We start from the raw sequence: 17,127 nt of genomic DNA on the forward strand, positions 1-17,127 counted from the left end.
TTAACTTTCATGGACAGTAAAACAAACATGAAGGATACTTTAGTTATACCAAAAAAATATGATATTTGATATGTATAATTATATAAGACTTAAATGCAGCATATTGAACGAAAGAGATACATTGGCAACGGGGATGAATATCCATTTACATGCACTACAAAGGGAGAGTATTCGGCCATACATTGACTTGTCAATTCATGCATCATTTTTTTATTCAATGTACAACACACATTCATGTACCATCTTTTATGGCTATTAGACTACCTAGCTTGTTCAATAATTTGTACTCTTGAAAGGAAATCTAGATCAATATACATTTGAGAGTTTAATATCCTTCGTTCTTTGAGAACATATCTAAACATATCTGAACTTATCAGGATATAAGTCTTGTGGCATTCAACCAATTGATCTTATCACTCTCATTCTCATCCCTTTTTGGAGTGTGGCGGTCAATCATACCCTAGGTTCCTATCTCTTTATAGATAGTGGGTCTCAGTTCTTCTGCTTTGTTGATACTTATTATTCATTAACAAACTTTATAAAAAACAGGCCGGGTTCTTAATAAATTCAATTCTTTTTTGGGTTTGGTTAACGATTCGAAAGTTCAAATTACACCTATCTTTTATTTATCTTTGTTTAATAACTTCTATTTCTATATTCTTACATGTTTAGAACGATGAGGAAAACTTAACATTCTTGTAATTCATAACTCGATTACAAGCATGCATCATTTGGTATCAGAGCTAGTTTTCTAATCAGATGACAGTTATTTTATCTTTCGATATTAAAAAAAATTATGAAAAAAAAGTTTCATGGAAAAAAAGAGAAGAGCACAAAAAAATTTTAAAAAAATTAGAGTAGAAAAAGTGTAGAAAATTTTTCAAAGTGTGTTTAGTTGTTGTGATATCATTTTACACCATTTGATATCATTTGGGATTGTGTGATTTTTATTTGTCAAAATTTTCATCTTGTTAGTGTTTGCCAATTTTCACCGTTTCTTCTTATTTCTCAGAATAATTGCCACAAACATTCTTCACCATAAGACTACAATTTTGTTTAAGTTCGTTCCAAACAAATTCTTAAAGGACTTAAGAGAATCGAGTGGTAAAAGGCAAGGGTGGTGAGCGCAATAGAGTGGTAAAAGCCAAATTGAGTGAAACACCAGTTGAGTGCTTTGTCGATTTGTGAGGGTGGGTGAACGAGAGATTTAATTTTGTTACTGATCTTTGGTTTGTTTTATAGCCATTATGTCGCAAGACGAACATGAACCCAGTGAAAGAGGTGGAGTTCCCAACCTTCAAATGCAAGCTATAATGTGGGAAATGTGAAGGATGATGCAAGAAGGTTTCGAATAGCTTAGTAAGCGTCTTGAACGTATGGAGGAAAGGTCTCGAAGGGGGAGATCTCCAATAAGTTCGACAATGACAAATACTATGGACATGATGATGAAGGTCATGAACGGGCTTCTGTACTTAGCATGGGCCTAAACAATCAAAGGCCTAAAGAAAGCCGAGACTGTGAGCGAGTTGATGACAACCTTTTTCACGCCCCATATTTTTTTACTTTAATTCACTAGTGCATGAATTTAAGTAGCCTAGTGGTTAGGTGAAACCCTTTTCTAAAAGGTCCCAAGATCAAGCCTTCGTACTTTCTAATTAAATTTTTTGGACAACTTTTGCATGAGTCAACTTTCCCTCAATAGCCCCCTTTTCACTCCCATGATCATTTTCCATGCCATTGTCCCCTCAACATACCATTTTTCCTCCCTTATCATAGTGTGTTGTCCTATGCACCTAGACAATACTCATACTACTTTTTATTTTATTTTTCATTTTGCTCTCCTCCTCTTTCTTTGTCGTCCTCCCCCTTGCTCCTCCCCCTTTCTTTCTTTTTCTTTCATTTTCACCACCTAAATCGCCTATTCTCTTCCTTTCTCCTCCATCTCACCACCATTAGAAGTCATTAAACCACCGCTATCGCTGTCACGCCGTCGCCGCCGACCACCACTGAATTTCTTCATTTTTTATCTTTTCTTCTCCTCTACTTGTAATCAATTTTCTAATTATTCAATTTTAGTACTTTGATCTTAAGAGGGATTTATCCATATCCTATTTTCTAATTCATCTTTTTATATATATTTTTTGTATTCTGTCTACTTGCAAATCTTCCTCCCTAATCGATTCGTCGTGGGAAGTTGTTGAGCCCCTATCCTTTTGTTATTGCATAGGTATTGAAGATCTTCCGTTCACAATATTTTCTCGTACTTTTATATTTGATTAAGGCAATTCTGACGTGAGGTTTATTATGCATTACTGAAGTGATATTCGTAAATATCATATTTGTACCCCACTTTTTTGAAGAGTACGTTTGGATAGCCAATTAAGTAAGTATTTTACTTAATCACTAAAATGAGAATTATTCATTAAAATAACATTATTTTGATGAATTTTTTTTAAACCTGACGACTCAAGAATTGATCTCCTCCTTTAGAGTTGGAAATGAAGTTGTTATCATCAGAATTTGCAAAATTAGGTGTGGGGAATCTATCTTGTTAAAATATATGATATTTTTGTTAATCATAAAAATTTGAAAATATTAAATAATTGTTTAAGAAAAACTCTAAAAAGTGAAAATGGGTGAATACACTAAGTATTTAATTGGATTGATAAAATCCGTTGAAAAGGAGGATTCCAAGTAAGCGATTCTAAAACTTCAGATCTGTGATATTATGTATGTGATTTTGTGATTTTCTGTTAAATGTGTTGATATATGTTTTCCTTATACTCATGTAATGTGATACATGACATTATTGAATATGCATGTAAAATAAACATGCCACCGATTTGTTGATATTCTGATTCACATGTTAAGCATGTCATTATACTGATTATGATTCACATGTTAAGCATGCCATTGCTCTGATTCTGTTTCACATGTTAAGCATGTCAGTATACTGATTATGATTCTCATGTTAAGCATGCCATTATACTGATTCTGATTCGCATGTTAAACATGTTGCTATACTGGATTTGATTCGCATACCTACTGAAAATTATGTTTTGTATGTCATATCACATGCATGGGGTTGGGATACGAATGTACGTAGGAAGTTTTGACAGTTTACATTAGTAAGCCATCATGGTCGGGCAACCCGGGGTGGTGGGTCATCGTTGTTGTGCAACCTAAGATGACTTAACTGGTGGCTTAACCACAACATTCTGTATTTGGCAGCTTGGCTGCATTGTCTGGTGGTTTGTCCACATTATTGGTATGTTATTGGATGAACAAGTTTTGGGGAACTCATTATGGTGTGTAACGGAGATGGGTAGGAAATATTTTCTAGAAATTTGCATTGTTTTTGAAAAAGCGTTGCATCGACATCATTGATATGCATACTGATAAATGTGATTCTAAGATTGTGTGTTTATGAACATGTGATATGTTATACTGTTGAGATTCTGTTTAAATTGATGTTGCTATGTAAATTGACCCACGTTGCTTTAAAAGCTCACCCCTTTAAGTTTCTGATTTTACAAATACTAATCGAGGTTAGGGCATGGGCTCAGCTTACAGAGGTGTACTCGAATATTTTTTTCAAAAAAATTATCACACTATAAACTTGGTATTTTGGGATTGTTTTTTGTTATTTTGGACTGTACTTTGGGACATTTCATTTGGTATTTGGGTTTTTAGGTGATTATGCATGATTGAATTTTTAAAACTATCATCTAAATTGATTTATAAACTTAGTAAGAAAAACTGAATTTTTCAACCTAATCGACAACTCAACTCAATGTTGATATTTCAAATATAAAACTTCGTTTTTGAAACTCAATGTTATTTGTTCATTAAAATTTTATTTAACAAGACATGTCAAAATTACGATTTCAAATCAACAAACGAGAGTTAGCTAAGATATTTTCCACTGCGACAGTTTTGAAATATGATGTTTTCTGTAAACCTTCAAAGCTAGAGTTTTCTAAAGATAACTAATTTTGACAAATTCTTTCCAAAAGAAAACTTATAGATGCTATTTGGTTTTTCTCAAGCAAATCAAAATGACGATTTTTAAATAACAACGTTAGTCGATAGAAATAGTTAAATAATTCTTTGCGTTCATTACTATAACCAATGTGATATTTGAGATTCGACCATAACGTCCAGGTTGAGTTTAGGGGGTTACAACATTAGAAGCATCAAGTTGAAAATCCCTTCATTTCAAGGGCAGAATGACCTTGAAGCTTAGTTGGCGTAGGAAAAGAAGATAGAACTTGTTTTTTTATTGTCATAACTACTCTGAATTAAAGAAGGTAAAGTTAGTTACCATTGAATTTATTGATTACGCCTTAATCTGGTGAGATCAACTAACCTTAGTAGAAGGAGAAATGAAGAACAATCGATGGAGACCTAGGCCGAAATGAAGGCTATTATGCAAAGAAGGTTCATTTTTAGTCACTACCATAGGGACTTATATTAGAAACTTCAGACTCTCATCCAAAGGTCCAAAAGTGTAGAGGATTACCACAAGGAGATGGAAGTCGTAATGATCCGAGCAAATATCGAGGAAGATCATGAAGTAACCATGGCAAGATTTTTGGTCGGACTTAACCGAGAGATTGCCCACATAGTGGAGCTACAACATTATGTTGAACTCACAGATGTGGTACACATGGTGATCAAGGTGGAGAGTTGGTTGAAGAAGAAGGGATCTTTTAGAGCAGATAACACTTCTGGTTCTACCTCTACATAAAGCCAAAATGTAAACAAGAAGGATATGGTGCCTCAAGTGAAAAGTAAAATTGGCATGTCTAAAGATAACAAAAAGGAATTTGTTTTAGATAAAAATAAGAACGAAGTTCAACTAGGTCGATTAAGAGATGTTCATTCAAATACTTGGGAAAGAGGAACATTACTAGCCAATGCCCTAATTGGAACGTGATGATCCTAAAAGACAACAGAGAAATTGAATTTGAAGGTGATGCCAAAGAAGAACCTATGCCACTATTGCAAGATACAAGTGAACTAGAGTACCCAATGGAAGGTGAACTCCTTGTCATAAAAAGAAACTTAAACATACACGTTAAGGATGAAAAGTAGCAAAAAGAAAATATTTTCCACACCCGACGCCACATCAATGGTAAAGTGTGTAGCATGATAATAGATGGAGGTAGTTGCACCAATGTTGCTAATAATAGATTTAGTGGAGTAGCTTGGTCTGCCAACAACAAAACATCTGCAACCATATAAGCTATAATGGTTGAACGATGGTGGTGAGACGAGTTTTGGTATCATTTAATATTGGTAAATATATCAATGAAGTTCTATGTGATGTTGTTCCAATGCATGCAGGGCATATTTTACTTGGAAGGCCATGGCAAAATGATTGGAGGGTTGTGCACGACGGCTTCACTAATCGATATTCATTCAAGTTTAATGGGAAGCCAATTACGCTTGTTCCTATGACTCCGAAACAAGTATACAATGATCAGGTTCGTTTGAAAGAAAAAAAAAGAATCAAAATAAAAGAGAATGAGGTGTTAAAATCGAGTGAAAAATATAAAAGATTGAAAGAAAAAGAAAAAGGAAAATAACTTGTGTTAAGAGAAGAGAGAAAATCAAAAAAAGAAATTGAATTTTATGATAAAAAAAAAGAGTTTGAAAGAGTTGTTGTGAGTGGTTAGTCTACATTTGTACTTTTGTACAAGGTGGACGGCGTTTTAACTAACCAAATTTATTTATATGTGCATCAAGATATGTTTATTCTACAGGTACTCGGAAAAGGTTTCCTAAAGTTGATGTTCGAAAAGGTCCGTGACCACGAGAAATTTTTTTTAAGCAAATCGCCAGATTTGAGGACAAATCTTCCTCAAGAGGGAGGGTATGATGTATGCACGATTGCATCATGTGATTATTCAGTTTGTTTGGTCGATGAATGGGTCAAAAGACAAATGATATCTTCAAATGGATTATTATTGGGTCAACCAGGTGTGGGTCGATGAGGATTTATGGAAAACCCATAAACTCTCTTTGGTCTTTGAAAGATTATGAAGATGATGGGTTTAAGTTTATACTTCGTAAACAAGAAGATTGGGTCGTTCAAGTGAAGCCAAAGCTAATATGAGAAAAGACTTTATTGGGTTTGCTATTTGTGCTTTTGTTTTTGACCATTTAGCTTACCACCTTTTGAATCCTAATTGATGATACCGTTCTTTTTTCTTTTGAGTTTTATGTTATGTTTTAATATGTCTATTGGTTTTGAGTCTACGTGTTTTATTTTATGTTTTAGTCTTGTCTTATATGATTATGTTTTCATGCGCCACTTATATCTTATGTTTGTTGTGTCTATTCTATGTTGAGTGCATATGTGGCGTGTCCTAGTGTGTTATTTTACTATTTTTTTTATATGTCATGTTACAGTCTTGTTTGAGTCTAATTATATTAGGTTCAAATGTTCTAATTTGTTTTACCTTCATGCATGGGAGTCTATTTCTAAGTGTTGATTTCTTTGTTCGAATAAGCACTATTTATACAATTTATAGGTACATGTGGTTGGTCACATTTTTTCACTTATGCACCAAGTTCAATGGACGACAACATAGCCAATGCACCAAGAGAAGTACATGCATGAATACCTTTCAACTTCCAAGTTTATTAAATGTTTAAAGGGGGAAGCATGGACGATAAGGGCCTTAATATTTCGGCCGGTACATGTTTTTCCCAAATACATGCACATCCAAGGGAGGTTGTATGACTTATATGAAACACATTGAACCAAAGAGATACGTTGGTAAAGGGGATAAACATCCATATACATACACTAGAAGGAGAGAGTATTCAGCCATACATTGAACTTGCCAATTCATGCATCATTTTTTTATTCAATGTATGACACACACTCATGTACCATCTTTTATGGTCGGTTGTAGCTATTAGACTACCTAGCTAGTTCTATAAATAGGGCTCTTTTGTACTCTTGAAAGGAGATTTGGATCAATATACATTTGAGAGTTTAATCTATTTCGTTCTTTGAGAACATATCCAAATTTATCAAGATGTAAGGCCTGTGGCATTCAACCAATGGATCTTAACACTCCCATTCTCATCCCTTTATGGAGTGTGGCGGTTAACCATACCGTAAGTTCCTATCTCTCAATAGATAACACGTTCGGATTCTTCTACTTTGTTGATACTTTCAATTCCTTAACAAACTTTATAGAAAACGGGTTGGGTTCTTAATAACTTCAATTCTTTTTTGGGTTTGGTTAACGATTCAAAAGTCTGAATTGCACATATCTTTTATTTATCTTTGCTTAATAACTTCTATTTCTATATTCTTACCAGTTTAGAACGATCGAGCAAACTTAGCGTTCTTGTAATTCATAACTCGATTACGAGGATGCATCAATGGTCCCATAAAATCTATGCCCCAAATGTCAAAAATTTTGACCTCCAAAATTCCATTATGCGACATTTCATCCCTTTTCGAAATGTTCCCCATTCGTTGATATTTGTCACAGGATTTTATATATTAAAAACATTAATCAAAAATAAAAAAGTTTAGAATAACATGAAATGAAAAATACAAATTTGAGTTGGAAAGCAATTAAACTTGAGATTTAAAAAATAAAACCACTAATATTTAGCTATCTAACCAAATGAGTTAATGTGTTAAAAGAAAAAATATTTTGTAAAAAATGTTTTTTAAAAGCGTGCTTTCCTACCAACTCAACTGAAAACGTCATGCTAAAAATATTTTCTGTTTATCTCTAAAATCGAGATATTTTTTTAAATATAAAAAAACCTACAACCCTAAATATTTTTTAAAATAGGTGCATACTGCAAATTTACTCAAGATTTTACAGCATATTTTGAACTTCAATATTAATACCAAAAAGTCAACATGATTGAATATTGAGGCGGCTTGCGTAGAATTAGCTAAAAATATTTTTTTTTAAAAAATGTACATTAAAAAATGATGATGACCATCCCCCCCATGATTCTCCTCCCTCAGCAGCTTCATCGTTATTAAAGTGCCCTTCTGAATCAAGAATTGGGGCATCGTCATTTGTCAATCACACGGTCGTGCAACACGACTAGTATTGGTCATGGCATCTTCCTCTCCCAAGAATCTGACAACCACCAACCATTTGAGACATGTGGAGTCCATGGCCTCCTTGCCTTCTGGCGCCGGCAAGATTTCCCATTTGAACGCTGTCATTTTGGGGGAGGCTCTTGCTTCCGAAGAGAACGACTTCGTTTTCCCAAGCGATGACTTCTCTCGTCAGGCTCTCATTCCTTCTCCGCACAAGGTTCCTTCTCACTTTTCTCTTCTTAAATATGAATATGAACAATTGCATACACACACATATAGTTGCATGTATCTATGAATATGAATAAAAATATGGTGTTACTACATATGTTTACTTATTTATTTGTTTGTCTAAATCAATAGCAGCAGTAGCAACTGTACATGAAAACAAAAATGGGTATTCTGTTATTCATTCATTTCTCCCTAGATTTGGCATGTTCTGAGTAATTAAATTTATGATCGATGATTCTTACAAAATTGTCTTGTGGGGCGAGATGAGATCAGTATCTGGAGATGTACAAAAGGTCAATAGAGGACCCGGCAGGATTTTGGTCAGGCATTGCGTCATCGGAGTTCTACTGGAAGCAAAAATGGGGAGATCAGGTCTGCTCTGAGAATCTAGATGTCAGGAAAGGGGATATCAAGATCGAGGTATTTCTCTCTACCTTTTTCCTTTGTCCATTTTTTTATTTATGTAGTTTAGCATTCGGGTCAACGTAAGTGGAATCACTTTCTTTCTTTCTGGGCCTTACCAGTGGTTCAAAGGCGGAATCACCAATATATGCTACAACTGCTTAGATAGAAACATCGACGCTGGGCTTGCAGACAAAATCGCCCTTTACTGGGAATCCAATGAACCTGGCTTTGATGCCCATCTCACTTATTCCCAGCTACTGCACCGAGTTTGCCAGGTCTATTCAACTTTATATTAATTCTCTGCATATTTTCAACTTCCTCAATTGGAATCACTTCTAAATTTAGTGTGTCTTCTCTGCAGCTTGCTAACTACCTGAAAAGTATTGGTGTTAGAAAGGGTGATGCTGTTATTGTTTATTTGCCTATGTTAATGGAACTCCCGATTACCATGCTTGCCTGTGCCCGCATAGGCGCAGTTCACTCGGTATACATCCTTCTTCCACATAAAATAGTTGAACAATGTCAAGCAACCAAAATACTTTGTTAATTTCTGTTTTTATTGTTGCATAAATTCCCAACGCTTTTGTCATTTCAGGTTGTCTTTGCTGGATTTTCTTCAGAATCTCTTGCCCAACGAATAGTGGACTGCAAACCAAAAGTTGTGATTACTTGTAATGCTGTTAAAAGAGGTCCTAAGACCATCCACCTCAAGGACATTGTTGATGCTGCCCTTGTTGAATCTGCCAAGAATGGGATCTCCATAGGTTGGTATACATTAAGAAACCAGTATCTGATTTGAAGATGCTTTTCTCCTTTGCAGTTCATGCATAGTTAAGTTGGGTCAAACCTATTTCCTGCATTGAATCTTACAACTTTTGCTTAAGACCCTACATTGGAGCACTTATCTTTAACAGAAAACTTGTTTCTTATATCAATGAAAATCTTGGGCAACAGTCTCCCCTTGTGCTACTGTTCCTTAAGTGCTATTCAGAATGTTTTAATAGCCAAGGGCAACGCGGTTACCATTTTCCCTAACATTGCTTATGGAAAGTACCATGTCTTAGTCAGATCTGGCTTAACATAACAAATGTAGATTTAACCAGGTTGCTAATTACTTATGACTACCTGCATCCTGTGCTTTGTAATTGAACTACTAGCTCAAATTGCTTCACTGATTACCATCATGATAAGACAAGATAATCCAAAAGAATGTCTACCAAAGTGGTCAATCACATCACCAGTGAGACACTACTTGCTTAGTTTTTTTTTATATTCATTTGGTTGTCTATCAATGGTGATATCTTCCTTTGGGCAGATGTATGCTTAACCTACGAAAACCAATCAGCATTGAAGAAGGAAAGCACTAAATGGCAGGAAGGAAGAGATGTATGGTGGGAGGTTAGTGTACAAAAAATAGAGAAGTATTTGGTGGCTCCTGGTTCCAGTAACCATTATTTTTCAATAGCTTTTTCTTTAATTGTGGAGTGCTGATTTTCATAAGCTTCATCTAGGATGTTGTCCCAAAATATCCAACCACTTGTGATGTTGAGTGGGTTGATGCTGAAGATCCCCTTTTTCTACTGTATACTAGCGGGAGCACTGGGAAGCCAAAGGTTTCGCTTGGTATAAGTATTGTATATAGTTTCTCATTGTCCTTTTCTATGTTCTAATTTGAACTTTGTAAAGGGCGTACTCCACACAACCGGGGGATATATGGTGTACACCGCGACAACATTTAAATATGCATTTGACTACAAAGAGTCTGATGTTTACTGGTAATTTTGACACTCTTTGCCCTTGATGTTTTTGGAATTTATAAATTCTCACTGTTTGGTAATCTATTGATATTGGGTCTTGACGTATCTTTTACTTTAGGTGCACTGCTGATTGTGGCTGGATTACAGGGCATAGTTACGTAACCTATGGGCCTATGCTTAATGGAGCAACAGTTGTTGTATACGAGGGAGTAAGTTTCTTTGTTGGTATTTAACATAGAAAATATAGATTAGGCTTCCAAGTTTGGCAACTAATTCAGCAATAGATCTGACACTGAATAGTGTTTGTAATGTAACTTTTGATTCCCTAGGATTGTCATTAGTGACTAAGGAGAGAAATGTTGGATGAAACATCATGGTGTATAGAAGATTTGACGTGTCATGGTGTTTCTAAAAGTTTATCAAAAGAGCATCTAGGTAGTAAAAGGCTGCAGAATAAAAGAACGACTATTTTAAGATTTTAAAAAAATAAGTAAATGGTGGAAATATGGGGGATTATATTTTATTGTTTGCATCATTTACATTCTTGTTAATTATAGAAATGGGTGAATTTCCAAGGATAAGACTCTTAGAAATAAGTGGAATAAATTTGCAGCAGCATATCAACATGAAAAATATATTAAAAATTACTTATCAAAAGAAAAACTTGAGCGTTGGAGATATAACAGCCATTAGTGAGTGCAGGAATCTTCATCTTAAACCCGATATTTGATTTCAATATATTATAGATGTTTCAATAGATAGCAATATTTCCACATATTATATGCAGGCCCCAAATTACCCTGATTCTGGAAGATGTTGGGACATTGTTGACAAATACAAGGTGACCATATTCTACACTGCCCCTACATTGGTGCGCTCTCTCATGCGTGATGGTGATGAGGCAAGCTGTATCTCTAACCTTGTTTACACTCTAAAATCTCCGGTTCAAAATGTTTAGCAGAACTGCTGCAAATAAAAAGAGCTTCTTGTTATTATTTTGCTTCATTTTTGTTGGTATTTGACACCCTAGTTTAGAATTTCCACCTGCTTTTTTCTTTGTTTTATCTTTAAACATTGTCAACTAAAATTAGAGTGACAAAGATCAGAGCAACTCCATTCAATTTTGCAAGCATTCAGCTATTTGTTTAATTCTGGCATGAATGTTAACTTGCATGATCTGCGAAACTATTTTTGGGCCTGCGAAGAACTATTTTGCTTGGGGTGTTATGTTTCGGAAGAATGTATTTGAGTTCCACTTGATGCATATCTAGACTTTGTATTGATTTCACAATTACTGTCTTTGCAGTATGTTACACGCTACTCACGGAAGTCTCTGCGTGTTCTTGGAAGTGTTGGCGAGCCCATTAATCCAAGTGCTTGGAGGTTTTCAGCCTTATATAATTTCTTTTAATCAATAGGTTTTCTGTTTTTGAACTTTCTTTTATCTCCAATGCTTTCTATATGTAAAAAGAAAGTGTTTAACCTAAAACAATCCTTGTTACCATAGGTGGTTCTTTAATGTAGTTGGAGGGTCTAGGTGCCCTATTTCTGACACTTGGTGGCAAACTGAAACAGGTGGCTTTATGGTAATTCTTTTTCCTTTATTTCTTCATGTTACATATTTTGGTAGCATTTCCTGGAAAATATTATTATAACCTTTTACCTTGATGACTTAGTTGAATTTACTCTGCTTTGTGTGCATATTTCAACTTTTTTATTGTTTTCCATGTCTTAACTGGCAGATTACTCCTCTACCGGGTGCCTGGCCGCAGAAACCTGGTTCTGCCACCTTTCCTTTCTTTGGAGTTCAGGTTTATTGCAATACTGTAACTAAAAATTAGAGGTTTTTTTTTTTCTTTCAAAAATTTTCATAATTTTTTTTTCTGTTACAACTGCAGCCTGTCATAGTGGATGAGAAAGGAACTGAGATTGATGGTGAGTGTAGCGGTTATTTGTGTGTGAAAGGCTCATGGCCTGGTGCATTTCGAACTCTTTACGGTGACCATGAGAGATATGAGACAACATACTTTAGACCATTCCCTGGATATTATTTTACGGGTGATGGCTGCAGTAGGTACGATGGTCCTAACACTGAAATTTCTTTTTGATCGGTCTGGACTTTTATTAGTGCAAAATATTGATTGCTAATCTTTATCCCTATCCATTTATCCACTGATGGCATTCTAGCCCAGGCACCAGCATTGAGTTACTGTTATATCTGTTTCAGGGACAAGGATGGGTACCACTGGCTTACTGGAAGAGTTGATGATGTTATCAATGTTAGGTATATTTTACTGAAGCTCTGCTGTTATCTGGCTTGTTGAATGGCTTCACGTTCCTTATTATTATTTTGTTTTTCTACTGCCTGCGAATGATACAACCTTAATATTTGCAGTGGACATCGTATTGGCACAGCTGAGGTGGAATCTGCTCTAGTTTCTCATCCTCAATGTGCAGAAGCTGCTGTGGTTGGTGTTGAGCATGAGGTAATCAAGTGGTCTGTTGCATCTGTTTAAGAATGATGGCCTAAATAGCCCCAAAGCATGCTTGTGGTTAGTAAGTCTAAACTTTCATTTTTCCTTGATGTTAGCTTAAAGGACAGGGCATATATGCCTTTGTTACTCTTGTGGAAGGTGTTCCTTACAGTGAAGAACTTCGGAAGAGCCTTATACTCACAGTGCGAAATCAGGTTTGAATTTATTGTTCCAATGGTTGATGTGGGAATGGTAGCTGCATTATCTTAGGTATGTTGTAATCTAAGGAATATTCATGTGGGATGCAGATAGGAGCATTTGCAGCACCTGACAAGATACACTGGGCACCTGGCCTCCCAAAAACGAGGAGTGGAAAGATCATGCGCAGGATTCTGAGGAAAATCGCATCCAGACAGTTAGATGAACTTGGAGACATAAGCACGCTTGCAGAACCGGGTGTAGTTGATCAGCTTATTGCACTTGCGGATAGCTGAAACAATTACAAGTGTAGCAGAAGTGGGTCAGAGTTGAACACTGTTGTTTGTGCTTTCCTTCTACTTCTAGTTTGATTGATGAACTATTATTATTCATTTTGTTGTCATTACTAATGTATTTCTCATCCTAGGGTTCCTCTATGTTTGTCTTTGGAGGTTGTTGTACTTTAAACCATAGTGCGGGTTTATATATCATGTGATGCGATGCGAGCTAGGTGGTACTTGTAGACCAATGTACAATTCTACTCTGAAAACAATAATCACCATCACAATAATAATAATAATAATTGTACTTCTTTTTCTTCCCATCTTTGTTAAGTATCCTTCTATCCTATGGAGTAAAAGTATGATGGTAGTTATTGTATTATGGGTTTTTTTATTGAAGAAATAGATAAATTGGTATCAAACTATATGAAATGTGAACAAATATTTTAAATTTTTAAAAAAAATTAAAGAATTATGATAAAAAAACGATAATACCAAAAATTATTTTTTTTAAAAATTCTTCAAATTTAAAATTTCATTATCATGCGCCAATTGAGTCTTAGTTTGATTGGCATGTGTATTGTTGCCAATATAAGAGCACGTGGGTTCAAGTGCGCTGAAGTGCATTATCCTCATATTCATTACCATGGAGACCATGTTATCCAAGCCATTTTGTTAGTGTACCAAATATCAATCCATGACAAGTGGTCAAATCGTTATAAATCGATAACGCTAGTGACCGAATCATAACAATTAAAACATCAGTGATCAAAACGCAAACTTAAACAAACACAAGAGATTATTTTTGTAGTTGACTTTTTTAAGCTTTTGATTTTTGAGAAAAATAATTGTAAGTTAATAATCATTTTTCTGATTTTTTTAATTGAATTTTAAGAGTTTGAGATTATTGACTTTTTTAGTGTACGAGTTCTCATACTACATGTATTGCACGTGATTTTAAGTGTTTGATTCTTAAAATTTATTAAATAACAAACTTTTATAATTTTTTTAAAAAATATTTGCTAATTAAATGATAAATGATCTAATTTATAATAAAAATCTATTAATTATAAAAAATAATGGAAAAAATAAAATGATATTTTAAAAATAATGAAAATAAAAAAAAGTGAAAAACAACCAAATATTAAGTGATAAAAAAATAACTTGTCATTTGAATACCAGTCGAAGTTTCACCTATAAAGAACCATTACAATGAACTATGACTTTAATAATTCATTGCCTTTAACAAAATATTTCACAATTCACAATTATGTAAATATTATTAAAATACAAAATAGTAAAACTGTTGGTATCAAATAATAATAACTAAACATCTCAAATAATATGAAAATCATACATTTTTTAGCGATGGAAACAAAACTTATTAAATAATACAAAAATATTTTTTTTTTGTTGAGTATGCCTCATATTTCAATCAAATTTGAGAGATAATCTCCAAGTTAAACTATGTTTATTTGTTTCAATCGAATTCTGATTAGTCTAGGTTATTTTATTATTATTTGACCTACGAATTTAGCCTATAAATAAACTCTTTTACAACTTTAGAAAATACACCCATTAAAGATTAGAACCCATAACACTTTTGGAGAATTTTGTGTTTACGTTTTGAGGGTTCTTTATTTTCGGGTTTCGGGGTTTAGATTTTATCTCCATCTTTTATACTCTTCAATCTTTTGTCATTATAGTAAAATTATCTTTACCCATGATTTTTTATCCTCTTTGGAAGGTTTTTCCATGTTAAATTTTTGTGTTCAATTTCTCAATTTCTTTCGCTATTTTTTACTTGCTCGTTTCTTAATCGGGTTGACCCCCAACAAGTGGTTCAAAACTAGTTCATTTTCGTAGATCAAGCCGTTCAGAGATGATAACAAGTTTTGACATTGAGAAGTTCAATGGCGTCACAAATTTCAATCTGTGGCAAGTTCAGATGATGACAATTCTAGGACAGACTGGCCTGAAAAAGTTCATTACCGGGAAAAAGCCTGAGAATTTAGATCAGACAGAATGGGAAGAGCTTGATTAAAAGACCTTGTCTGCAATCCAATTGTGTCTTGCGAATAGGGTATTGTAGGAGGTATTGATGGAGAAAACACCATCCGCCTTGTGAAAAAGGTTAGAAACTTTTTATGTGACTAAGTCTCTGGCTAACTATTTAGTGTTGAAACAACGTTTATTTACGTTTCCCATAAACGAAGGTGAGCTTCTTAGAAATTACATTAGTCAATTTATTACTCTTTTGAATGATTTAAAAAATGTCGAGGTTAAGATTGACGATGAAGATCAGGCTATGCTATTGCTGTGATCTTTACCCTCTTCATATAAGTCTTTCAGGGAGACCTTGATTTATGGCAAAGATAGACTCTCGCTCGAGAATGTGAAGGGTTATTTGTTGAGTAAAGACAAACTCGACAATGAGTTTGGTTCGGATAGTAAGGCGGATAGGTAAGTAGCATCAAAGAAGCAAGACAAAATGTGTCGCTATTGTAAAAAGTTAGGTCATGTCAAAACAGATTGTTATAAACTGCGAAATAAAAGGGTTGCTGAGAGTAACAAGGAAGATGTAGCTAGTGCTTTGGCTGATGAAAGCGGTAATGATTTCTTGTTAGTGTCAACAAGCGATAACTCCAAGCTTACGTCCAAATGAATCCTAGATTCAAGATGTTCTTTCCACATGTGTCCAAATAGAGAATGGTTCTCCACATACAATTCGGTTGAAGGTGGAGTTATGCGCATGAGAAACAATTCATCCGATAAGGTAATCAGTATTGGTACTATTAAAATTAGGATGCACGATAGGACGATTAGGACACTCTCAGATGTTAGGTATGTACTTGATTTATGAAAGAATCTCATCTCCTTAAGTATTTTAGACTTGAAAGGTTATAAAATCAACATCAAATCGAGCGATATTAAGGTGTCTCGTAAGGCTCTCGTTTTGTTAAGAGGTAAAAGGACCAACAATCTTTATATTCTGGAAGGTTCTACAGTGACTAGTGAAATCAGACGTCCCTCATCCGTTACGAAGTTGAAGTCAACTCGTTTGGAGCGAATGCAACTTGGTCATAAGAGGGAAAAAGGTATGATTTTTTCGTTAAAGCGAGGTTCTCATTTGGATGCAGGTTTTGAAAAGTTAGGGCACTATGTTCGTGAAAATTAGATCCGGGTTAGTTTTGATTTGGCAATGCACAAGTCGAAAGCTAGAAGTCTTCCAGCTTCTAAGCACAGATTCGACTCAGTTAATTCCCTGCATAGTTCAAGATAGACCCATGGCAGGTTTTGGTAAATATGGCATTATGGAAATACAAGTTAATAGGGAGATTTGTTGAGTATTTTAATCAAATTAAATTTTAGGCTTAATGATATAAAAGGCCCTTGAAGTATTTTAAAAAAATCAATTAAGCCCCGTCCAACTTTTTGCACCCAATTGAGCCATGAATTGACAATTTTGACCTAACGGACACTATATTTACTGTTAGAAACTAACGACAACGCTGAAGTGGCCGTTAACTGACACCATGTCAACTAACAAATGTTAACATGGTGTTTTACCTCAACTAAAAAATTCCAAGAAAATAAAAAAAAATATTATTTAAAAAAAGTCTAGAATGAACCTAGACAAATAAGCGTCCAGCTTCAAATATTCATTCTAGAGTTATTAAAATTATAAAATT

At 34.6% G+C, this 17,127-nt stretch overlaps 1 protein-coding gene across 1 annotated transcript; it reads left to right on the plus strand.

The window, feature by feature from the left end:
• Positions 1 to 7,915: 7,915 nt before the first annotated feature.
• LOC107931605 (acetyl-coenzyme A synthetase, chloroplastic/glyoxysomal) lies at positions 7,916 to 13,756 on the plus strand. The gene is made up of 18 exons (XM_016863541.2): positions 7,916 to 8,309; positions 8,594 to 8,740; positions 8,845 to 9,000; positions 9,087 to 9,209; positions 9,321 to 9,489; positions 10,041 to 10,123; positions 10,237 to 10,338; positions 10,412 to 10,500; positions 10,601 to 10,691; positions 11,270 to 11,383; positions 11,789 to 11,865; positions 11,990 to 12,068; positions 12,225 to 12,293; positions 12,381 to 12,556; positions 12,710 to 12,766; positions 12,878 to 12,968; positions 13,073 to 13,171; positions 13,265 to 13,756. The coding sequence occupies exons 1-18, from the start codon at positions 8,106 to 8,108 to the stop codon at positions 13,448 to 13,450; spliced, it is 2,112 nt and encodes a 703-aa protein (XP_016719030.2). The 5' UTR covers positions 7,916 to 8,105; the 3' UTR covers positions 13,451 to 13,756.
• Positions 13,757 to 17,127: the final 3,371 nt, after the last annotated feature.

The sequence above is a fragment of the Gossypium hirsutum genome, chromosome D04, assembly GCF_007990345.1.
Source record: "Gossypium hirsutum isolate 1008001.06 chromosome D04, Gossypium_hirsutum_v2.1, whole genome shotgun sequence".
Classification (NCBI taxonomy): domain Eukaryota; kingdom Viridiplantae; phylum Streptophyta; class Magnoliopsida; order Malvales; family Malvaceae; genus Gossypium; species Gossypium hirsutum.